Genomic DNA, 26,922 nt, shown 5'->3' with positions numbered 1-26,922 from the left:
CTGAGCCTTCTCCAGGCTAAACAGCCCCAGCTCTCTCAGGCTCTCCTATGAGGAGAGATACTCCAGTCTCAGTCTCTTAACCATCTTCATGGCCCTTCGTTCGACTCTGTCCAGTATGCCCATGTCTCTCTTGCACTGGAGAGCCATTTTTGTTCATTTTTTCCAGTAAAACTTCAGAAATCCTGTGTTCCGTTACCTTTGGAGAAATCCCTGAAGCAACTGGCACTATGTATGGAATTCAGCAGCCCACTTACTCTTTTTTATTCAAATAACTTCTAGTAAGCTAGAAAGGAACCAAAAGCTTTCCCAAAATTCACGCTTTTTAAAGTTTAAATGTTCCTTAACATGTCTATGAACATTGTTTTCCAGAATTATATCAATATGTAAAATGCAATCTTAAAATCAATTCAATGAAAAGCATGATTTCAACAACTGCTACTAGATTGTTTGTCTTCTTTCTAGTCACATAATATTCAGTCACAATAACCTGAGTAACTATGTTATCGAAAAAGCAGTAATGGCTGGAGTCAGTATAAATATTACAAAGCCCATTTTTGTAAAGGGAGGGCATACTGACCCAAGTTATCATCTTACTCCCTTAAGAATAAATAAAAATCAGGAAAATCAGATAGGGATCTGAAATACTGTGCTGTTGTAAAAATCATGAAGCATCCCCATTTCCAACACATTGTCATAAACACCATGATGTTTCTGGGAAAACAGCTGGCTTATTAAAAAATATGAATATGCAGAATATATTTCTTCTTTGTCTGTATGGTACAGTAGGTTGTGCCCCCCCAGAAATAGATGCCATAAGGTAAGGACAAACTGGGAAAAGTTTTGGCTGGGAGTACAGAAGAGTACAGGTTTCATTTATGAAAGCATTCAAAGCAACATGAAATCTTAAGGCCTTCAAACCACAAAGTCTAGAAGCCTTATACCACACTACACAATTTCTTGATAGAAGCTTTTTTTCTTTTAAAATTTTGCACTGTTTCTATATTTTCGTGCTGTACTTCAAAAACATCATACTCCAGCATTAAAGTTACAGGCAACGTCTTGTGGACTAGACATTTGTTTATATTGAAAGTACAGCCAATTAAACTAAACCTTGTAATTTAAAGCTTCATGGAACAGTAATTTTTATGGCCTGATAAGTAATGGAGACAAACTTAGGTAACCCAGAAAGACCCAGACAAATATATTTATTTAATAGCAAATGTTTACTAGTCAGGCTGCAGAAACAATACTGTCTTTTCCCCTCTTCACTGCAAAGTACTGAGTGTACGCACACATGAACACAGCCAGAGAGAACAAGGAACACAGTTACAAAAGAACATTAAGCCAGCAGATAATTTATCTGTCCTGCTGAGGAAAGCTCAGGGAAGCAAGCCAAAACATCCGAAAAGAAGAAAACACGAGAGGACTAAACATAAGAAAGCAGAGATATAGCACTGAATTAAGATAGCACAGAAACTTTAAACAATACTCTACACCCACCTACACTGATGGAACTTAAATGATTTCTTGAAGCCTCTCCTGGATCATTTACCTATGAATGCAACAGGCCACAGAGCTCCTGCCAGAAAAGATCTCTGAAATTACCACTTACACAAAGCGCACACAGCAAAGTATAGCACTACCCAAACATTTAGCTAGCAGAGAAAGCAAGCATTAGGTTGATAAAGAACATAACAGCAGAACTTCTGCTAGCTAATGCTTACATCTTTCAGACTAGCTGTAATTATTTCAAGCGTGATGCTTACCTTTAATAGTTTCCTCCACAACTTCTACTACACGATCTATCTGCTGAACCTAAAAAAAGTCAGAAGGTCAATATCTAAGTAGTCAACAACTGGATATACTTTATATAAACTTTTCTTTCAAAAGTGTGTTCTTCTGGATTAAGGGGGAGTAAAGAGTTTGGGGCTATGTTTTCAGCCAGTTTTTTTCTGTGCATCTTCGTTCATCTGCCAAAAGTAACTTTAAAACTCACCACCTAACTTAAACCAAATTTTGTCCTCAAAAATAGCAAGTTCCTGTAAGTTTGGCAAAAATTACCAAATGGCTAGAAAAGAGGAACCCTAGAAGAGAGTTCAAGCCTTAACTGCTGTTCATGGTCTGTGAAAGGCAGTGGTCACCCAGGCAGTCAGCACCTGGGTGGCTCACACAGCCCCTAAGTGCTCCCTCTCCCCAGTCTCCACACCAAAATAGTAGATAGTAGAGAACCTAACAAGAAGCTGAGGATATTGTGGAGGCAGACTATAGGGGAGAAAATGAAGGAAGTATTGCAGGGGAAAGACACTGGAATATGGGAAGAAATTAAAAATACTGTGATCAAGTTTAAGGGAACAAGACATTGTCCTGGACTTACTGCAGGCAGTGTTTGGAAATGGAAGGAAAAGCCTCGATGCTTTTCACAAGACCGAATAATATTTAATGACCATGACATAGCATCTGCAGCAAAGACAACAAATTTATGTTTTAGTGTTACACTTGCCAAAATTCACCCATAATGTGATAAATAGTTCAATTACTTATTAGATACATTATTCTTTATTTAAAGTTAATGGCCTATATACTATAGAGATTTTGGTATATTAAGTAGAAGGCATCAGCATTAACACTGCAAAACTAAACACTCAAATTCTTAAAGTTGAGATTCTTCCTACAACTTTCATCCAAACTGCCTATTCTATGTAATGTCTACTATATATGCGCATAGATGTTTACATACAATGCATGAAAGCCTACTTTGCACATTTTAAATAGTTTATAATTTTCCCACAATATTCCTTTTTAAACACTGCTTCTCTAAGCTGTACATTATATGAATTAGATTTAGTATGATTTTTGCAGTCATTTCCTTGGAGTTTCTTTTCCGGTTTGTTTCAAAAACAAGCAGAAAAGCACAAGTTGCAGAGGCTTCAGAAGCAGAACTTCAGGAGCCTGGAACTTGGATCCCTTGCATCAAAGCCATTAAGTCTCTGTGCCCTTAAACCACTGAGTTTGTCATTTCCTGTAAACACATGTCTGCACAATCATCTCTATTTCACATTCATTTTCCAATCGGTCTAATAGCAGCTAAAAAAAAAGCTCATCTGTAGTTGGTGTCTGATCTAGAGTTCCCAACTAAAGTCAGTGGGAGTCTGTTCCCTTCCTTGTCTGGGTATTGGATCAAGTCCATGTAAAATTATTTTTTCTTTTTCTTTTTTTTTTTTTTTAAGCCTTTTGAAATACAGCCTTTTCGAAACACAGATCTCTGCCACTTCAGATTTCTGAATACAGTGTATTAGTTATGAATTCTAGAAATTAAGTTATTTAAATTATCACTAATTTTGGCATTTTAATAATCTCATTAAAAGATATATATTCAAATCCTTTTCGGGATTACCAGCATTCATATTATAGACATATGTCAATATTTAGCAATCTACTTGTAAAGAAAGCACACATAAGCAGTTGTGTGGAACACATGCGTATTTACATACTTGTGTACATATCCCTTTTAGATAGAAGTTAAAAAATTATGACCTAAGATACTTACATACAGATTTTCTACTTAATTTTTTCAAAATAAGTAAAAAAATGCAACTTGAAAACAGAAGTGTACACATTTACAACGATAAATATAGACAGAGAACACAGTCTATGACAAATGCATTGCCTAAAATATTCTTGCTACATATCTCAATATTAAACTGTTTAAGTTCATAATAATTTTAAAACAAGAGAAACCTGGTTGGTTCATAACCTGAACCACCTATGATTACTTTCTGTATTGTACATCTGGGGAATTTTTGCATAGCTCCAAACCCCCTGTTAAATAAAGATACAGAAAAAAAACCAACCAGTTTATTGTATTTTAATTTTATTGGATAAATTAAATTATTCTGAATATGTCTGTCAAGAAGACAGTTCATGTAAGTAATTAAAATTATAGGTCTGAAAGATAATGAAATCTGTGACTAGAAATGGATGTTTATTGTGCCTTATGTGTTATTTCCCACATTAAGTATTTTTCATTTGAAATTATTGGAAATTGTTTGGCTAAAGCCCCAAGTGCTCAAGAAGAAAATAGGGAATGCTTCCAATCTGCATTTATGAAGATAAAAGTATTTTAGTAAAACTGAGGTGAATCTGGTGTGAGAAGAGGGAAGTGTTTAGAGGATTCTTGTTTGAAAAAAAAAAAAGGGAGGAAAAAAGGGGAAAAAAAGAAAAAGTCACAAAGTCATGGTAATGAAATTTTCTTGGGTATACAAAGGCCTGCAGGATACCTTTCCCCACATCTCACTAATCTTAAGGATAATTCTGTTCTGGAGTGGTATCAAAGGCATCTGTAAACCTTCTTGAGCAGAGACCCAATAATGTCTCCAACAGGCATCAGGAAGCACACGAAGCACAAAGACTTAAAAGTTCTTAGTGCTGTATGAAAGGAAAAGACACCATTCCTCAACATTCCTTTGCAACAACTCTCAATAAACCAAAACCTTCAGGACTGACAGCGGGTACATTACTGCTGGATGTAGTTAGTGCACCGTACTTGGCTCCACAGATCTTGTGAGATCTTGTTTCTAGTATAAGCATGTACATGGTGGACTTTTTGTCCATTACAAATGGTTCTCCATTAGGACCTGGATAGAACAAAAGCTAATGGCAGACTGGAGCAGGCAGCTGAGCAGGGACTACACAAAAAAAAAACCCAGCCACCACAGATCAGGGCTGATGCAGAAATCTGGGCTGAGATGGATACAGAACAAGAGCACAGGCAAGGCCCATGGGATGAAGGAGAAGCCAAAGCAGGAAACTGGCTGGTCTAAAAACAAGGAAAAAGAAGAGAGTTCTGTCAAAGCATGAAGCCCAAGTTGAAACAACAACCAGGAAAAATCTTTGAGCTTTCCTGGTGGTATCAGAGCTAGGCATAAGTACAGCTCAGCAATCATATGTATCCAGCCCTTATACACACAAGGAAGACATGAGGTAATCCATGCCGGGGCTGAAGCTGCAGGTCACTCCTGAACACGCAATTGTGAGCCAGTCACATTTCAAACCATGTGCTTCCCAGGACACCCCAGCACTCCACTGAGAGACAGAAGCCCTGAGCTCTCCAACTAAGCACCAATAATTAGCAAGAGGAGTACAGAAATGCAAACATGGTCCATTTGTCATCAGAGAAAGTCCCCCAGCTCCCTTTGTACTGTCACAATCACATTCAACAGATGACGGCTAGATGTAAACAGCGCAAAGACATGCTTGTTATGTGCTATGTCTGCAGTCTCACACCAGGTGATCTGTGAGTGCAGACAGACATGCATGTTGAGGATGGTCACGCAAATTCTTCCAAGCTCTCAGACATGATCCAAGTTGTCTCAGAACCAGTATTATCATCCTGAAACTGTTTTGCAGGAGATGGACTCTGGAAAAAACATAACCTCTAAGAGAGCTCCTATAAACTCTGAATACTCTTAACGGGCAGTTAAGTGAGAGGTTGCACATTTACCCTGAGATTTTGTACTCTGTAGAAGTCAGTGAGCCTCAGACCAAAGAAAGCTATCTAGAAAAGTGCATCCATGAACCTATCATGAAAGTAAGAGAAACTTTCTGACACTCTCTTCAGGGAAGCACTAAGACCTCTGCAAAGACCCTGCATTGTCATCTGGGAAGACAAAACCTCATACAAGATTTACAGTGAAATAAATACACTTTCAGGTTAAGGCGTCCACTGAAATACAGACAGAAGCATTTTGTGGGTGAAGATATTTGGACCAACCTCTTTCTGAAGTGATAGGACCAACACAAAACAGGAGAGATGGTCTTCAGATGTCCCTTACAACCAAAGCCGGATAAAAAGTGCTAACCTTCATAAAAGCAAACAGTTAGCTCTTTTTAGTGAAGATATTCAATGTCTTAATGGTCTTTCCGAAAAGAGAAGCCTCTGCGTGCTTCTCTCTGTGGCTGCAGCCATGATAAGAAAATAGAGGGTGGTTGTGAAAACAAGTAATTTATGAACGTCCATTATTTTCTGGAGGACACAGACTGCCTTTTAATGGAGTCTGCTACATGGGCATCTAAGGCACCACAGAAAAGCTGTTTGGTTCAAGCTGCACCATTGAAGAAGCTGAGGAATGATCTGGCCCAACTATGTATTGCAAAAAAGGTGGGAATGCGTAAGGCTTCCTGGCAGTCTATATGATAAAAGAAAAGGTATTCATTTTCTCTCTTCTTAATACAGCCCAGAGATAATTTCAGATGGAGTCAGCTGCAGGAAGCATATTTACACCAGAGGCACACTGCCCCTTGCCAACTGTCATGGTGCTCGTGCTTTCTGGAGTTATATGACTGCCTGTTAGATAATGGCTATCCTGGTCCCATCTGAAAAGAATTAAATCCTACTAAGTGAGCATTTCAATCCCTTCAGAAAATATCTCCTTATATTGTGACTTGCACTTTCTCTGTCTCAGAAGACAGTGCCCACCAGGTGATGAAAAATCACTGTTGGGAAGCATCTTGACATTCAAATCAGCAGTTTGCCTCCAATTATCTTTTGATTCTTAGTGCAATGATACCTCAACACGTGTAAATGTAGAATACATCACACCATTGTGTCCAAATCATAAGATAGCAGAATAATTCCTGCGTCTGACATGCCATTTCTTGTAAGTGGTCACAAGGGATCCACATCACCTGGCTGACGACTGTTGTTTCTGCTGGGGGACTGGGATTAACCTGGTAGAATCAGCAGCAAATAAAAACAAACCAGAGACAAAGCATAAGATCTCTGACACTTGCCACCAGTGACTGTCTTTTGGCCAAGAAGTTTGTGGTTTCACTCTCTGATGAGTCTCAGCTCTCACAGCTACTGACACAGTTAGCACCGCTGGTTAAAAATGGCAGCTAGGTCCTTGTCACAGCCAGCCTTCTCAGGGACCCTCCCCCAGAGTCAATGCAGTTGCTCCCCACAAGCCTGCTTCCTTTCAGCATGGAAGGAAATGTCTTTCCCCCACAGAAGGTCTGAAGGTTAAAGCTTCTCTGATGTTGACAGGACAGTGACAACGCTCTCAAGAAATTACTCCCGGAGCCTCCCCCGACTGCCCTTCCCTTGGCATAGTGACTGAGTTTCCCAGAGAGAGAAATTTCTCGGAGGTCACACAAGCAATGTATAAGCACATCAAGTATCAGAAAGTGACTATCAAAAAAAAAAGATCTTGAAGCCAGTGAAGGAGGGACAAAGACCAGAAATACTGAAGACTAGAAATGTTTATTGAAAAAACACTGCAAAACAAAACAAAACAAAAAAACCTTAGCCAATGGTTGAGAGAAGCTGAGGACAGGGTACCCACAATATAGGAAGGCGCAGCAGCTTCCTTGCACAGCATGAGGCTACTGCTGAAGCAAACATCATCAGCACTCAGCTGCTTATGAACACCCTGGGAGTGAGCATACAGATATACATATATACATAACTTTGCTGACAACGCTGACCATAGTAATGGGCAATATTCTGGTTTAGGAAGGTATTCTGAGAGCAGGCTCTACACAAACTTTAAAGGGAAGGAGACTACCCTGGAAAAGCATGTAAACAACTGATTTTCATTGCTAAGCACCGACACAGCTGAAGTATATTTCTTATCTAAATTAATTCCTACACCTTTTGATTCATAGGACAGTACGTAACTGCTGTAGAAATTAATAGTTTCTATTTGCACTATTGCACTATTGCACTATTCCAATTTTCAGTTTAAAAGCAGGTGCTTAGCTGCAATTCTTTCCTGACTTTCCAGGTTCAAGCGTCATATCTGAATATCAGCACTGCAATTCAAAAGCCAAAGCTGATCAGCTGAGAGGTACTGACTGAGCTTGAATTTTGCATGAAATCATTCCTGCCTGTAAGTTACAGAACAGTGTGCACCTGTTCCCAGGCTTTCAGCACACTTTCCAAGAAGTTCTGCTAATTCAAATAATTCAAAATAAAATTCCATCGAATTTGTCTTTCATGAACTACACATTGGATATTTGCATTTATGCAAGGCTCCAGTTTAAGGGCAGCAGAGAGGCTTGCAATCTTTAATGCAGTCTGACCTTACAAACACTGGAAGGTATGGAAGTATCATCATCTCTGTTTTGCAAACATCATTGAAACTTCTATGAACTGAACATCAGAAATATCATACAACATATCTTCATTTAGGACACCAAAGCAGAGGGATGTACAGGCATTTGGCATATTGGTAAGGTTACACCTTACACCTGAGATTTTCTTTCACAATGGCACTGTTAAAGCTCTGCTCACTGAAGGGTTTTACAAATGGAGAACTAAGGCACATTAAATTTAAAAGTGTATACCAATTCTAGATGTACAGCTTGAGAAGTCAAGTGCCTATTTTTTGTAATGTACTTCGCATTTTTTATACTGAACCATCTACTTTATAGCAGTGCTCCTAGTGTTAGGTGCAGCTACTGGGAGTGTTCAGCACTTCCACTAATCACACTCCACAGTTTCAAACTGGATATTAAAAAAATTACCTAAAGCTTGCCTTATAGAGTAGAACAGCCACAGAAAAGGGTTATTTGGAGGTCAGGGGAATGCAGGGAGCGCCTGCAGAGAGGTTTTCATGGCTATATTTTTCTCCTGGAAGCAGTGGCTTCAGGCTCAACTTGGCCAAAGAGCCTGCAGTAATGCTACCATGCACGGGACTTGCACCTTCTGACTTGGGCTGTAGCAGCAGAGGGGGGATTACAGCCTTGGCAACACTGGATATATTTTGTGCAGATGAAAGAATGGGCTGAAATTCTTCCCTTGGGATGTGGGTGTACGGCAGAAGATGACAGGCCTTTGATGCTAGATGTTACATTGGGAAAGATGGGGAAGGAAGGAGAATTGGGGTTGACATTCTCATTCAGGAAGAGAAGAGATTCACTCATCTGTGGAGCTATTGTATCCCTTTAACGGGATACATATGTGCATTAGGCCCCACACTTTCAGTATGTCCAGTAAGTCTGATGATTTCAAAGTACAGATACACAGGGCTTGTGAAGCATCTTAAGACCTACGAACACTCAGCAAACTGGTCAGGGGTTCCAACACGTAGCATCATTTGGACATCAAATACCTTAAAACTCCAGACAAGTGTCAAAGAAACAAAACACCTCATCCCGTTCCAATGGTTCCACTTATCACTGGGAACAAGGGTTTTGTGTGACTTTGTATGCAACTCGGGAAGTGAGGAAGCACTACAACTACCTACATCCATTCATGGGTCCCAGAACATAACCTGCCTGCTACATCTTTCATTCCCCCTTGTCCCTTCCTTCCCTTCTCCTGTAATCCCCTCAAAACAATCAGCACAAAGTCACATATCCTTCTTTTTAGCAACTTACAATGAAAAGTGGGGGACAACTCTAACTACGAGAGTTGATTTCTCTTTGCAATACCATACATACACTTCAGTTTGAAGTGGGTACACTATTCCAAACATAAAGGAGTAAACTTTGGAAACCACCTGAGCATAAATGGCTGTGAACCTATGTAATGCATCATTATGTGTTTCATGTACTTTTCACATTTGGCAGGTTTATTACTACCTAGAGCTTCCACCTTCCAGAAAACAGCTCCTTTACCTTGCCACGTTATGTTATGATTTGCCTTCTATACAGCCTACGGCAATGCCCCCAACCCACATTATTTTTCAAAAGTGGCAACGACTTTCAAGAAACACAAAAGCACAGTAACATCACAAATGGTAACAGGGATATGAAGTTGCCCTTCCTTCCCTTCTGCCCAAATCGAGTAATAAAGAAAGAACAGTGGAAGTTCAGTCCTGTACTTCTCAAGTGCAGATCAAAACAAGTCCGGAGTTACTAGAATTCCTCTGGTAGGTACATCGCAACTTCCTGCTCTGTCATAACAAGATGAGCAGAAGAGCCCTCTGACACACTCTGCCTTCAGAAAGCCGCCCCAAGGGAGTTATAATTGCCGATAAATAGCCACATTCTCAGACAACACTGTTCTTTTAAAAAAAAAGAAAATAGCAAAGCTTACATAAGCAACAATAAATCAACTATATCTCTCAGCCAAGTTGAAGATGAGACCAACCTGGTGGTAAAGCAAGATTTCCAAAACTGTACTTTTAATGCTTAAAATTTTAAAGCAGAATCACTATCCAACTGCCAACAGAACATTTTCTATTTCTCAATTCTGTCAAAACTGCCTTTCAAAATTATTTTGCAATAGTAAGATAACAACTCCTATCCTTTAAATACAGTGACCCCCTCACACACACTCTTTGTAAAATGAGAAGAAAATCTTAAATATACAAACTGAAAACATAGACAATATCTTCTCTTAGCTTTGCTTCTGTTAATAGTTATGCCTAAAGTTTAAGACCTTTCTGAGCTGAAGCATCTATTACTTAAAGCACAGTAAATTTTACCACAGCAGTGACAGTTAGAAGACAGTGTCCTTATTGCGAAGATCACATTTCAGTATTTTCAGGTCCAATTCAAAAGTACTTGGGAACACTGCATTAACAGCCTAATTCAACTCCTAACAGAAAACTTTCTGTAATAAACACAAAACTACAAATATTTTTCACTAAACACTGGTTCTAGGTAGCAAAATGAAGGTGAAGAGAAGAGGTTAATTTTCAGAAATAACATGTTACCTAAAAAGCAAAGTTTAAAAAAAAAAGGAAAGAAAACAATAACAATTAAAAAAAAAAGAAACTTCAGGTCCCCCAAGTTTCCTAAGTTAAGTTCACCAAAACTGAAACATCACATTACAGCCTTGGTCAAAGGATAGTGACGCACTCTTTTTTCCCTCTGTCTTCCTATGTGTAGATATCATCATATTCACTATAATGACCAATTACAGATCACTTAACTATGTTGCCTCTGAGCCAAGAGGAAATCCATTCACCATTTATTTTTTGTTTTTCCTATCCTGCTGCACAGAGTAAGTTTCACTTAATTAGTCAGAGTCTTAGAGATGACAGAGCATCACAGTCCTCTTGCATACTTGTGTAAAGTAAGACTGCAGAGTGGAATGGAAAGTTTGTGTCTTCCTTTAAATTGTACCTATCAATGCAATATCATCTATACAGAATAGTGTGGGATTTTACAGCCCCTGAATATCATTTCTGGGCACTGAGTTAATTTATAGGCATTAACATAGCTGAGAATGGCAGCTGGGAAAAAAACTGGGAGATAAAACATTTTGAGTGACAGCAGTAATTAATTAAAAATTCAAATAGCACAAAGTCCATCTTTATAAAGAATTCCAGTAAATCAATTAATGAAGCCACCTCCTTCCCAATTCCAAACAAACTATTATTTTACTTGTAAATTACTTTGAACAACTGCATCTTGTATGATCTTCTAATGAAAGTGAAAGCTTTGGAACATTTTTGTTGTTGTTGTTCCTATAAAATTGTAGTTTCAACCTGAATTCATGACACTGAAGTGGAAACACGTTGACCTTTACATTTTTAATGCAGAAATGATGCTGCACAGTCATCTGCTCTGACTTAATACAGAACAGCTTCACTGTAATTCTCACACACTGAATCCAATGACAGTGCTTCAACTCAAACATGCCTTTTACAAATTCATCCAGTTTTAATCTAAAGGCTTGAACAAGGAAGAATCTTTGTTGGCTTGTGCTTTGACTCCTGGATTTTCATGACTATTTTACAAAGTTGATTCAATTATACAGTAGTACTTCATCCCAAAAGATACTGAAGGCACTTTACTAACTGAATGAAGTCAAAAGCTCTCTGGTTACCTTTTCAAGGTAAAGCTTGGTGACTTTAACAACTCAGTCACCAGTGCACTTAACTCTTCAGACTGCCTCAAATTTAAACAAAATAATCATTGCTATTTGCCATTCTGCTTAATAGTGTGAAGTAAAAAAACAGCCACCAAACGCTCAGCTGTGTCCATGTAATTTATATGCTCTAGTCTTTTACACTTCTTCCACTGGTTTTAACAAAGGGTGTATTTCTTTGTCTTAAAGCAAATAAGCTGTGATATTTTAAAGAATATGGTAATGGATATCTTCATCATCCTGAATGAAGCCTGGATATTTTCAGGCTACAAAGGGCACTGGAACTCAGTTCCACCACCAGTATCCCTTTCCCTCTCCCCTCATGCCACAGTCAAACCAAATCACCCTGGTGAAAGAAGGCTTAAGTGCTGTATAATGCAAGATGACTAACGGGGGGGTACCAAGCTTCTCTGCCGCTTTTTGCAAGAGAAAGGCAACAAAGTCTATATATTGACATTGACCTACTGAAAACATTTATGAAAACCCTTGGTTTCTAATTGATAAAGATACATACCCCTATAATACTCAAGCCTTTCAGGTAGTCCTGACGAGGTTGGGCTTGTGGCACACAGCCTGCTAGAACCACTTTCTTCTTCCCTTCTTGGGCTTTCCTAAAGAAGGACAGACAGACAGTGTGTTAATATTTTCAAAATTTATCATTTTCAACTTCAAAGTAGTCATATTGTGCATGTAACACAGGAAAGCAAATCACAATGAAAACATTCCCAAATCAGAAGCAACTTGTACATGTTTGAACCTCAAACAAACCAACACACCAAAAGAATCCCATATGAAGCTATCAGGCTACAGCACACGTGGCTCAGTTTGGGGAGTATCTACAGAGTCCATTACCACTGTGCATCTTGGACAAAAGTACAACCTTGAAAGCCTTCATCAAGTTCAGTTAACCTTTATTTGCCCCGATGATAGCAGAGAATCTGGTCAGGAAAGATGGGACAGAGAGATTAAGCACATTTCAAGAAAAGTTACACAGAATGCAAGAGACAGCCTACGCAGATAGGAACTGCTAGCTCAAAACATAAGCATTTATGTAGTACCAGTCAGAAATGGCCAATTACATCAGCCTTCTGATGTTTACTTTAAAATGTTTATTTACTTTTAAATGTGCATTTACTTGAAAATGTTTAAGTAAATGTTTACTTAAAATCATATTTAGCATTTTCAAGCTTTAACTGCTTGCCTTTGGCAGAGAAACATTTGTCCGGATATTAACTTACATAATTCCTTAGCTTTGATGCTACCTTAGCATCAAGTAGGAAACCAAAACACTAAGATTAAATGGTTAACACTGTTCATTTTGTTAGTAATATTTTGACTCACTTTGAATTCAACACTGAATATCAAGCCATCACTGAATCTTGAAACTACAAGAAGCCCTGAACAAAACTATCGGCTGCATACAAAACAGTGAGATGCAAAACATGCTTATGTTCATTAAACTTTGAAGATCATCCATTAACACATTAACCCAACATGACTACTGCATTGCAATGTGCAAAACAGTAAAGAAGAGAAGCACTGAATAATTTTAGCAGATTTGCTAGGTCTGACATATTACGGGTTGCCCTAAGAACTATCTTTCACAGTTGCGTGCTGCATCACAACCTCCTGGCAGACTTCCGTCAAACTGGAACCTTGTAAATCCGTATTTTCTCCAGCAATATATGTATTCATGAAGTGTTTACTGTTATGTTGGAACAGGCTAAGACATGTCATAACATTTTTCAGAAAAATCTTATCCAAAATACACAACTGCTTAGACAATTTTATACTCTTGAGCTTGCTTGAGCTGTCTCCAAGCTGAATGCACTGAAGAAAGTGATGTTCAACGAGCACAACGATGCTACACCGAGTATCTGGAGATCTCCAGCAAATGTAAATTTAACAAAGAAAAAAAAAAAAAAAAAAAAACAGGCTGGTACCACACACAGTTCCACTACTCACAATTTTCACTTCATACTCATAATATGGACAAATTTATTTACAAATTATAGCTCAAATGAAATCTCACAAGAACAGACAAATTGTAATATTAAAGGAGATTACAGGCCATCTTGCCAAATACCTTGTTGGCTGCTGCACTAAAATGAGGTATTTTGAAGGAAAAAATTAAATATCCTATACACAGACAAGTGTGAAATAACAGGAAAATGTATTACACCTATTACCTCATATCTAATATAAATGCAGCAAATATCTATAAAATATTCAATTTTGTTTTACTGGGACTTTCAGGAAATCTTCAGACATCCATCATACAGAGCCTCATTGGTTCTCTACTTGCACACAAAGGTGTATAATATAAATGCAAATCCTTTCATCTCTTCCTTGATAATATTTCTGTGGATAAAGAACTATGATGAAATGCTAATTTAGTATATTTCTTAGGCAGGGAACCTAGCAATATGTCTCCGAAATCTGCAATCCTTCTTTTCTTTCAGTGGTAAATATTTAAGGGTTTTGCAAAACTTCTATTGAAGTCACCTACTTCTTCATATCCAAGTAAAAAAAAATAAAATAAAAAAATCCTACTTCATGCATTACCTAAAAATGTCACATAGCACCATGTGACACTCCACTAACTCAAAGGATAAAAAACACTACTTATATAGTCTAACAGACTCAACCTAACGCCTCGAGGCAAGACAATAAGACCTGTCTCCAGCAAACAAAGCACACATCCCTAGGCAACTGTGCATCTGGTATAATCTGCTGCTAGCAACAGCCATCTCCATCTACTTGAAAACCTGTGAGCACTACAGAAGAAAAAGCCTTTATTCAAGTCTTTTTATCTGAGAAAAAAAAATAAACAAAGTTTCCCTTGACACATTAAATGGCATTTTAATGTTATTTCACAGCTTTAACATTTTGCTGTATCTTCTGGGACTATAACTGGAGCTGGGGGGGAAAAAGTTAAACTGAATATTCTTCATAATAAGCATTGCCTTCGTTTAACTTTTTTAAAGTTGCACAGGTCTCTACAGAATAACGAATTTTGTACACTGAGATTTTTTTGCTTTAAAATGCAATTAAGTGGAAATGTCAGAACTAAATTTTCAATCATAGTCAATTATCATTACATCCATAATACACTGTACAGTCCATGAAACCCACCATAAATGAAAAACCATTGTAAGGAAATTATGAAAATTTTTGCCTCATTTTCAAGAAACGGCTTCTCAAAATATGCATTCCAGTACTATATTGTCACCTCCTTTTAATATTGTTTAATGAGCCCTCCTCATATTAACAAAAGCCTACAAAAATTATTCTTCAGAAATCTAGTTAGCATGGCAACCGTATTAGAAAAGCCTTTATCCTTCAAAAACATGAATAGTAATAAGAATAATACCTCATGGAATCTAGTAGGTGGCATGAATAAATACATCTTCCCTTTTAGACACCCTTTATATTTTTCAATGACATGAACCTTACCTTGAACTTTCAATTTAATTGACTCAGGAAACATTTTCTAGAAATACACTCTTCTCTAAAAACTACTTGCAAGATATACATCTGAATAGAAATGTAATTAGAGCAATTCTTTTTTAAAGAAAGGAATTATTCAAGCTACTTCCTAAGTAATGGGTGGGGAACAAAAAACAAGTGAGAAACAACAAGGGCATGAAAAAAAGTATTGCATTACAGTAGAGGACTCGTACAAGATCTGTAGTGAGATCATAGATTATACTCCATTGCAACTCCATTGCATAGATATAGCCATTGCAACTATAATTGTACTATCAGACTTAATGAAATACATTCAACGTATTCTGCTTTTTACAAAGCAAATTTAAGAATGTAACTAGGATGGGGAGAAACTTCTGCCTTGCTTATGTGCACTTTAGTTATGTTGTTAGGAACCTGCCCAAACTGGAATATCCTGCTCACAATTTTATGTAACACATTGTTGCATGGTTCCTCTACTTTCTATTTTTTGAGCTCCGAGAAAAATTTGGTCAGTAACACAACAAAGATAAAGAAATGCCCCCCCCCCCCCCCAATCCCCCCACAAGCATCTGCTACATCAGCACTGTGTGTGTAGCAACACTGCTGGGTACCATGGCAGCCAGTGCAGGAAGCTGTACCACTTTTTCATGACTCACACAGCTACTCAGGTGGAATCACCACAGGAAAAAAGTTAGGGACCTTTCCCTGAGGTTCAAATTGGAGGAAAGCAATTAAAAAAAAAGAAAGAAGTGAAAGCAGAGAAGATGGGCTAAGTTCAATGGAAGACAAACTGTGACATCGAAAGTAATTGCTAACTTGTTCTTTGCTAGAGAGAGATGAGAGAAGCCAGATCATCACTGCTCACCTGCTCGCTTGCCTTTCCACAAGCAGAGCTGCCCACTGGACTTTTATAAGCTGTGAACTCTTAAGTGAATGACTCTTAGCTTTCAGAAAGCCACCATTACTACTCACTAAGGTATCCCAGCTGCACAGGAAGGCAAGGCAGGCATCCGAAATTAAAAGCAGTCTGTTCTGCACCGAGCAAAGCTGGCAAACTACAGACTGGTCGCTATGAAACATGCAATTTGTAAAGTGTTGCTCTAGTATCAGATATGTGAAACCAAGTATTATACCTACAAACCCCAATTTTTTTCCTCCAAAACCCACTGTTGGTGGAATTAAATAGTGAAGAAGTGTTTAAACCATGAGCAGAAGGCTGCCCGCAGCAGAAGGACTAAGTAACAGTCAAATACAAGTAAGAGAAGAAGCAAGAGCTGAATTTCAGCAAAAGCAATAAATTAGGGGAAAAACTGCTTTACAGTGAGCTTGTTAAGCTTTGGGAATGTTCATAAAATAATTAGAGGAACTATTTCTAATGCTAAAGTATGACAGGAAGTACCTTTGTTATCTGAAATGAAAATGGAAGTGTTTCAACCTGAATCCTACTAGCCAGATGACAACTGATGATACTCTCAAGTAAGTTTTTACATCAATGAGCTGTTTCTACCAAACGCAATACTCCCCTCCCCATTGTTGTACCAGCACAAACCTGGCGACTTTCCCATTAAGATGAGTGTAGTTAAAACGAATTGTGCAATGCACCAGTGTAGTCTATACATGCCATTCTCATGGCCTCCTATTACACAAAATCCACAACACCCCTTATCAGGTATTTTAGAAAGGTGTGAAGCCATAAATCAACGGGAGGTTTGTGTCTAGAAATGCCTGAAGAAATGTTAGTATACATGAAAGAGTTCTGCTAAGGCAGCTCTAGCTGAATACAGTATGAGCTGGGTATATGATGAGATCAGGCTGCCAAAGGTTATAAAAAGTGAAACTGGGGGGATACTACTTCCCAGGCTGTAGAAATGATGTTGTGATGTCTCTGGGGAAAAAGAAATGCTATTTGGCTAAAGATTCAAATGTGTGAGAGATCTTCCAATTGTCTCAGCTGCTGAATTGATCAGTAGGAAGCCACAAGTTTTAAAGAGAGTGCAACATCCCTGGAATGAAAAGATGGTGCCTGTATAGCATCTGGAATACATTCCTGAAAATCCATAAATTCACACAGCTATTTTCTGTTTGAAAAATTACAAATGGTAACTTAAACTGTGGCTTTACAAGCTTTGAGCCAATTTAAAGTCTCATTACTACCCAAAGGCTTGCTTCCCATCCTCCCTGTCTGCTATTGCTGCTCCTATCTTTCTCCAATTCCAACCCCTCCTCTTACTCATTTCTGGCCATCTGGTATCACTCCTCCTCTGGTCCAAGCTCTGCAGCTCACTGGAACCTTCCAGGGCCCCATTTAACTCACTGATATAGGAGAAACCTATTGAATTGAGTTTGGGGGGTTTTTACCATTTTATTCTGGTTATTCTGGTTAGCTCATGGGAGAAGGGCTGCAGTAGAGCCAAAACAGAGGTCAAGGGAAAGCTGTTGGGAAGGAAACAAAGAAAGAAGGACATGGGAACTCCTTGTTTCACCTCTGGTGAGCTTGACAAGTCTCGTGAAACCTTTGAGGTTGCAATATGCTGAGCAGCATGGGTGAATAAAAAGCAAAAAGGATGCAAGGAACTCATGCATGTTATGCTTTTGAGGTTAGGGACAGCCCCATAGTCAAAGTCATGTGGAAAACCTGAGGAAAGCTTGTCAACATTATTAATTAGAGCAGAACCACTCAAGTCTACTTAGGCCTGTCAGCTTTCTTGTACACTTCCACAGCCTCCAAAGAATTACCGTATTTTCCTTGTGAGGCACGTGAAGATGTCAAGTTCATTTGAAGATGGTTATGCTAATTATTGGAGTTCACTAAATTGCTCTTTGAGGACCAATCTCTAGCAAAGCAGCCCTCTAGTTACCGTGCTGCATCCTCTGGACTTATCTCTTTTGGCAAAAACCATCAGGTAACATGTAAATACTCCAGGGGAAAAATAAGTTGCACATTCTCCTCCTGACAAAAGCACGCATGTCTTTTCTGAAAATACTTCAAAAAAGACATAAATGCTTGCTCCATCAGGCTCCAAACTGAGGTTGTAAAGATATGCTCCAAGCAAAAATAAGTAAAAGCATAAAAATATCCTCCTCCAACAGAGCTTTTCATAGGAGGCGAAAGCTTTTCCCACAATTCAATTCTAGACCTGCTTGCTGACCTGTGGAAGAACAGGTTTGAATTTTTTTAAGCAGGAATGGGATAGAAGCTTTGGGGGTTGTATTTTTGGCCCTAAACTCACTTAAATCAAATTTTCTTACTTTATTTCAAGTGCACAGGCTAATACCTTAAGAAGAGACCAAGTTTAAGAAATTTCATCTAGAAAGCTCTGTGAGTTAGGTGGTAGCTCCAAGATTTGTTCCTATTTCTACCACTTCTTTTTTTCCCCCCTTCAGTGTACAAAAAAAACTAACAAGAGATTCTCCCTGACCAGTGGGCTTTGTAGTGGAAAGAGTACACTAACTACACGGGACGTTATCTCTAGGAATAGCAGGTAAATTAAAGATATGCAGGCAGGGAAAAATAATTACCTCTCTAGTCAAGAGAAACATTCTTCCAAAGAGTACTTCTGAGTGGAACGAAAACTAAGGTGCTTCAGCTCACTCTGCAAAAGAGTTTCTCTCCACCTAGTATGAAGGAGCCCAGGAAAAGAGTTTCCTATGCATCAAGTTAGAAGTTTGGGATACTCCCCCATGGGTAGTATCAGTGATAGAAACACACAGTAAGGTACATAGATTTTGCTACATCCCTCTCTGTTAGCAACAGCATTTGTCCTCTTAGACTGTTAAACAGCCTTGGACCTGGCAATCTGCAAAGGGGTATCAGACCAGGTGCCAGCACACCCACTCGCCTATTCAAACCTCCCTCCACCTCAAGTGAACAGTAGAGTCTGCCAGGACTTGTTAGACACCATCAAACCTTCACTAGCTAACACAGGTGACATTTATGGTTTGTAGAAGATACTTGCTAAAACATTGAGAAATCATTTATTTCTGCAATATTTCCCAACTGTTTAGGCTCCTACCATTCTTTTTCAGATAAAATGGTAATGTATTTGCCTTTGCTGCTCTACAATCTTTGGTTTTTATGAGTACTGTTTTTAAGCACATTATTGGTAGAATGCACTGCTATGTTACTGAGCTCCTTCACCGTTTTCTTACAATCACAGAATAGTTTGGGTTGGAAGGGACCTTTAACGGTCATCTAGTCCAACCCCCCTGCAATGAGCAGGGACATCTTCAACTAGATCAGGTTGCTTAGAGCCCCGTCCAACCTGACCTGGAATGTTTCCAGGTATGGGATATCTACCACCTCTCTGGGCAACCTGTTCCAGCATTTCACCACACTCAGCATAAAAAATTTCTTCCTTATATCTAGTCTAAATCTGCTGTCTTTTAGTTTAAAACCATTACCCCTTGTCCTATCGCAACAGGCCCTAGTAAAAAGTTTGTCCCCATCTTTCTTAGAAGCCCCCTTGAAGTATTGAAAGGCTGCAATAAGGTCTCTCCAGAGCCTTCTCTTCTCCAGGCTGAACAACCCCAACTCTCTCAGCCTTTCCTCATAGGAGAGGTGTTCCATCCCTCTGATCATTTTTGTGCCCCTCCTCTGGACCCCCTCCAACAGGTCCATGTCTTTCCTGTGCTGAGGATTCCAGAGCTCGATACAGTACTCCAGGTGAGGTCTCACCAGAGTGGAGTAGAGGGGCAGAATCGCCTCCCTCAACCTGCTGGTCACACTTCTTTTGATGCAGCCCAGGACACAGTTGGCTTTCTGGGCTGTGAGTGCACATTCCCGGCTCACGTCCAGCTTTTCATTCACCAGTATCCCCAAGTCCTTCTCCGCAGGGCTGCTCCCAATCCCTTGATCCCCCAGCCTGTATCGATACTGGAGGTTGCCCCCAACCCAGGTGCAGGACCTTGCACTTGGCTTGTTGAACCTCATGAGGTTCACATGGGCCCACTTAGCAAGCTTGTCCAGGTCCCTCTGGATGGCATCCCATCCCTCTGGCACATCAACTGCACCATTCAGCTTGGTATCATCTGCAAACTTGCTGAGGCTGCATTCGATCCCACTGTCTATGTCACTGATGAAGATATTAAACAGTACTGGTCCCAATATGGACCCCTGAGGGACACCACTTGTCACTGATCTCCATCTGGACATTGAGCCATTGATCACTACCCTCTGGATGCAACCATCCAACCAATTCCTCATCCACCCAACAGTCCACCCGTCAAATCCATATCTCTCCAATTTAGAGAGAAGAATGTTGTGGGGGACCGTGTCAAAGGCCTTACAGAAGTCCAGATAGATGACATCTGTAGCTCTTCCCTTGTCCACTGATGTAGTCACTCCATCACAGAAGGCCACTAGGTTGGTCAGGCAAGACTTGCCCTTGGTGAAGCCAGGCTGGCTGTCTCAAATCACCTCCCTATCCTCCATGTGCCTTAGCGTAGCTTGTAGGAGAATCTGTTTCGTGATGTTCCCGGTCACAGAGGTGATGCTGACAGCTTGGTAGTTCCCAGGCTCCTCCTTTCTACCCTTTTTAGAAATGGGTGCAATGTTTCCCTTTGTGCAGTCAATGGGGACTTCACTTGACTGCCATGACTTTTCAAATATCATGGAGAGTGGCTTGGCAACTACATCAGCCAATTCCCTCAGGACTCTGGGATGCATCTTGTCAGGTCCCATAGACTTATGTATGTGCAGGGTCCTCAGGTGGTCACGAACCTGATCTTCTCTTACAGTGGGAAGGACTTTGCTTCCCCAGTCCCTGTCTTGCGGGCCATTCACTCGAGAGGTGTGGGAAGCAGAGCCACTGAAGACTAAGGCAAAGAAGTTTTTGAGTACCTCAGCCTTCTCCGTCTGTTGTCACTAGTTTGCCAGTTGTGTTCATCATGGGGGGGGTACACTTTCTCTGACTTTTCTTTTCTGGCTGACATACCTGTAGAAGCTTGTATTACTATTCTTTGCATTCCTTGCCAAGTTCAGCTCCAGCCATGCCTTGGCCTTCCTGTCTATCCCTACACAACCAGACAGCATCCCTATACTCTTCCCAGGAAACAATGAAACAAAAAATATCACTGCCAACTGTAATTTTTCTAGGCTATCTTGATCAATGCATGTAGACAACTATTAAAAGTAAACATACTCCATTCTTCAAATAAAATACTCACAAGTCTTTAGATTCTTACCTACTCACTGAAGTTAAATTACTTAAGACCACAATTAGGCAAATGCCTAATTACTGTCTTAAATAGGGCTGTCTTCCTGTAGTAGGCCCTTTATTACTGATTCTCCATTCAAAACCTTTAGCATACTTCAGTAAAATCTGCAAAAAAACCCCATCTCGTTCCTTGAACTCCATTCAAGGCAAATACTAAACACCAAACATCTATCAAGACACTCCTAAACAGACACACTAGACTAGATTACATCTCCATTTGTGACCAATGCAGATTTACAATTGAGTTCAGCATGTTGATTAGTCTTCTGATAATACCTGCAAGTTTAAGTGTATCACAAAAATAACATCTAAGACAACGTTTTCCATAATTAATATTTTGGTTTAGCTATTTGTGGGATTGAAGAAAGGAGAAATGATTAATTCTTTTTCTCTTACTACTACTTTAAACTACATACATGAGGCTCAAAGTGTATACCAGCAAACCTCACAAAACTTCAGCCATCCCCAGTACTGTCTGCCTTTTTTTCCCCCCTCCTTTCACTTCTGATCTTTAGCTCTCTGCTGACAGCACGAGTAAATTTAACTCTGAACTTCTTTGAGGCACAGAGTACCAGATATATTGAAGTTCTGCTGACTCAGCCTTGCAAAAGCAGAGCTGCTGGTAGCCACACCGCCAGGGAAGTGCTGCAGGTAGCAAAAGCTGGAATTACCTTTAAAAAAAAAAAAATTACCAGTTTCTGCATATCCTTGAAGCTTTATGTCCTTTAGTAAGTACATGACAGGTTGTAGTAAGGTTCTAAAAATATTTCGCTATCTTTCTAAATCTCCAGTTTCATGCTAGCCTTTCTTCAGCAAGGATCTAAGGAAATCACAGTGGTGAGAGAGTTTTCAGAAGAAGCAGAAATAGCTCCAAACCTACAGCAGCACTTTTGTCCTTTCTCTTTACCTTCTACCACTACTTTCCTCCTTTAAGTGCAAGCATTTTTGCATTCTTTCTACTACTTCAAAAAAGCAAGACTTCATTCTCCCCCTTCAAACTTGAAAATTTAATCCTATTCTGAATTTATTTTTGCATATATAGATGGACTGTTTAATCAGATATACGTGTCTCAAAACCAGTGAAAAGAAGTCTCCTGTAAATCACTTGGAAAGGGACATTACACTTCTGACAGATTAAAGAAATGGAAGTCAAAATCATTACAATGAACTTCTATGTAACCCACTTGACTCTTACTCTATTCCTCTCTTCTTTCTACACATATTCCTGTAGGATCCATAACATTCTATTGTAGTATTTGTGGTGTATCTCTCCTTTATGTTTTGTTAACTGACCATTTATTCTACTTTACCTTCCCAATCTTCCCACTCTTAGTTCTATTCATCTCTAACATAAAAGAAGTGCAGCTTAGGGCATACTATTATTCTAATTAATTTGTGAAATACTACACTGCCTCTCAGGTTCAAAGTCCAGGCAGGCTTCAAGTTACATGCATGCATGGCCAATGGTTGTAATATAAAACCTTGTTGATGCAATGGCTAAAAAATGAAATTAGTGTTGAATGAAAATTATATAATCCGATTTTTTTTCCCCAGAGGTGTAGGATGCTTCTCAGTAACAGGCTACCTACAAAATTAAAAAAGGATCATCAAGAAAGGTTGCTGTTCTAGAAGCTATTATGAGTACTTTTCTTTTTTTTTTTTTTTTTTTTTTTTTTTTGTGTAAGTGTAACACACCAGGAAATTTTTTCCATCAGGTAAGGAAGGTGAAGATCCAAAAAAAGGCTGCAGAATTTACGTGGACTAAACACACAGAGCAGTACATGGTACCAACAATATTGTTCTACTGAGTCATCAGAACAAAACCCCTGAAGGTTTCTATGCTGTGTCTGACACGGGACATTCTGATAAAAAGTCGAGGATAACAAAGGAGCTAAGAACCAACTCATTTTCTCTTGGACATCATCAGGGCAGCTGGGGAAGAAAAGCCACAGACCTGAAAGGCAGCCAAAATTCTGACCATCAAGGCTTTTCGTTACTCAAAATCAGGTAGCTACGACTACTACGTGAAAGAAAAAAAAACAAAAATCTTCTTGAGAGCGTCTAAACATAGTTTTCATCATATGTGCACAGAAGACTGTCAGAAGCTATCCAACAAAGAAAAGGGAACAAAATTCAATGAAGTAATTTTTCAAAACAGTAAGCTGCATGTACTTTCTCCCTTATGGAAACGTTATGTGAGCAGTCACACTGTGCCTAGATTTTGTCAGAAATTCTGCAATAGATAAGGACTATAGCATGGCATGAAGAAACAGAAACAAGTGACAAAGAACAGAGCAGAAACAAAAGGAGGTTTAGCTCCTAAATACTGGAACCTTCACTCTGTCCAAAGTGCACTGTATCACATTTTTATTAACCTTTTACTCTTTTTGTTGTTGTTGTTTTAATTCATTAAACTCTTCCAGTAAAGCCCAGTAAGCTCTTCCTAATCTAATGAGATGAGGACTGTTTTATTTAATTCCTATTCATGATCATAGTATCTGAATAGCAATAGAAGTAACAGACTAGACAGTGTACTGTCTCTTATCCTCTCTGTTTAACCTCATTTTTATAGAATCAGGGAAATGCAGGTTGGAAAGAACTTCTAGAGGTCATCTAGCCTAACCTCCCGCTCACAACCGGACTACTGACAACATTGTTACCCAGCCAAGGCTGGAAAACTTGCTGTCACTTGTTATGTCTTTTGGTCCGATCAAGAAGAGCTTGGTTCCATAATCTCTGCAGTTGCCTCTCAAGTAATTACAGACTACTATGAGATCATCCACTAGCCTCCTATGTGCCGGACTCATGACAGCCTGACCATTTTAGTAGTCCTCCAATGGACCTGCTCCAGTCTCCTTGCATCTCGCAACTGCCTCCGCTACACCCAAAACACAGTAATCCCGGTGAAGCCCTACCAAGTAGAGAGGAATAAATGCCTTCCCTCAACGTCCTGGTCATGTTTGTCACATTCACAACTGAGAGCGACTCATGAGAGTTGGTTCATGTTTCTTGGTCCTCACCATATATCTCATATTCTTTGCAACAGGCCACTTAGGCAACAGCCTTATCACAATAGATTATGAAGCTATGTTAACTAACTCTTCATTAATATCTTTAATTTCTCATTGTTTTATACCACACCTAAAAGAATGGTAAAGATCCAAACAATTCTCCATGGACTACACTTTGACATACATGTTTGTTGGACAGAAAAATCTGGTTTCTGTATTGGTAGAACATCTTAGTGCTTCTACACTCACACTAATTCACAGTTCCTGAAAGCAACAGACTCCTACACTGCTTTAACTTGATGTTTTAGAAGGGCCTTGCAGCACATGCTACGATACAAACCAAAGAGATATTACTATCTTATTTTCTTAAGAGACTGAAGTTTTGAGTCTGTGGTTACATGTACAGATTCAAAAGTGTATGATGATTACTTAAGAAGCTAATCCTACTTCTGAAGAGAAGAAATATGATTTTGTCTTTTTCTACTCAGGCATTTTTAATCACATTATCAAAAACAAAACAAAAATTAAATTCCCGGGTGACATGAACGACGACTGCCCTTTGCTTTTGCCTGTACACTGCTGGAAAAATTCTCCACTCAGTAGTTGTCACTGATGCTTAAGCATAGGAAGGGAGAAGATGCTATTAGAAAGCAGGAAGCTCAAAAGTGCATCAAGCAGTGTAAGATGGCTTTAGTGCACTCCCACTGTGAAGTGGGACTGATCAGACTAGCTACATCTGCTTGTCACTAACAATTTATGCAGCGCGCTTCCTTCCATTCTGGTTCAAGCTTTTTGATGTGTATGGGTGGGAAAATATTGGGGGGGGGGGGCGCGGGGGGGGGGGGGGGGGCGCGGGGGAAAGGGTGCTGAGAGAAGGAAGAGAAAGAGACAAGCCCTAGAAGTAGCTCTGAGAAATTAATTCCCCATTTAGTAATCTAAATCTAGTTCAAAATGTATTATTTAAAGAGCTAAAAATTGTAACTTCTATCAGAGCTGAAGAGGTAATTTCTCTAAGCATATTAGCTTGCCTAAGAATGTTTCCTAAAATAACCAAGATATCATTCTAGTAGTTTTCACGATATATAATATTCTACAAGTTTAATACACTGCCAGGCATTTCATAGAGATAATAATAAATGCATGGGCTCATGAAAGTTTTAGGTCACATGCATATCTGAAAGATCAGAACAATTTAAAGGACTCAAGCAACAAACATTAGCTCCTATGTCTTAACACTAAACGTTTCTAACAAACAGCAATCCCATGTGGCTTGAATATAAATATATGCACATGACAACAACTACTTTACTCCCACAGCTCTATTTCCTTTTTTTTCCCCTTCCAAATTTCCCATAAACTTTAATTCTCACAGATTAATACCACCATCTTTATAGCACCTCTTTACCTGTGCATACACATAGAAGGAATATTCTATTTTTGAGGAATAAGCAGGCTCTAATACTACGCAGTACTAAATTTGCAGCATATAATCGGCAGCAGTAACGATTTGAGCACAGTAAACCACATATAACACTTTACCAGGATTTCACAGTTTTATCTCCCATCCCAGTTATCAGGAATGTCAGGAGAAAGGCCTCATTGCAGTATGCTATTGATCAGTGGCTTTTTAAAGATTATAATCTATCATGAGAGTAATGAATAATTTTTAAAGGTTATTTTGCAAGTCCTATGCAAAATAAGCTAGGTGCTTTACAGATAAAGTTTCTGTAACAACTTCCAAACTTTTTCTCAGTCCCGTTTCTGATGAGCGATCACCCACAGGTCTGTACAGAAAATGGAGGCAGACTCTGGCTGTATGTTCCTGAGGCTCCCAAAACGTCTTTGTACGACAGATTCATGTCCTTATTAATGTTCTAATGAAAAAGGCCCTCAGCGTTAAAGCTCTCTCCCTGGACTTCAGACACATAGTAAAATCATGCAAAAGTTGTAACATTCAAGTTTCTCTGTAACATATAAACAGTTAATAAACATATAAACAGTTAATAATAATATCATCATCAACCTTTAAATGCCTCTAAGCAATATTAACTGCTCAAACAGCATTTCCTATGCAACCACTTCATATTTTTAATTTGTTTCTATTTATAATACAACATACATCTCTGCAGACTTCAAGACATCTCACATCCGGAAATGATACTAAATAATGCAATGCTCTGCATTAAGCCCACTTGATGCAGCTCAGAACTCTACTGAATCTCACTGGAAATTATCCCCCTGTTATGAAACTTTGGAAAAGAAATACATCTGCTCCTACCAGGAGTTTCAAAGAAATTCTGTTCTACAGTTCTCACTGCAGAATTTGAGAGGATGGGAGAAGTGCTAATTGCACAACTTACACCTCTGAAATTTGCTCTAAAAGATTTCTCATATTTTTCTTCCA

The 26,922-nt window shown here is 39.1% G+C and overlaps 1 protein-coding gene across 1 annotated transcript in view; it reads right to left on the bottom strand.

Moving 5' to 3' along the window:
• Window positions 1-26,922, bottom strand: part of CDKAL1 (CDK5 regulatory subunit associated protein 1 like 1) — a 430,322-nt gene that overhangs the window by 287,963 nt on the left and 115,437 nt on the right. Inside the window, exons 6-7 of the mRNA XM_050891512.1 lie at window positions 12,336-12,432; window positions 1,767-1,815 (exon numbers count right to left, since the gene is read on the bottom strand). Of these exons, the coding sequence (XP_050747469.1) occupies window positions 1,767-1,815; window positions 12,336-12,432 (146 nt within the window). The remainder of the gene's footprint in view (window positions 1-1,766; window positions 1,816-12,335; window positions 12,433-26,922) is intronic.

The sequence above is a fragment of the Gymnogyps californianus genome, chromosome 2 (assembly GCF_018139145.2).
Source record: "Gymnogyps californianus isolate 813 chromosome 2, ASM1813914v2, whole genome shotgun sequence".
Classification (NCBI taxonomy): domain Eukaryota; kingdom Metazoa; phylum Chordata; class Aves; order Accipitriformes; family Cathartidae; genus Gymnogyps; species Gymnogyps californianus.
This window is presented reverse-complemented; position numbering and strand designations above follow the sequence as displayed.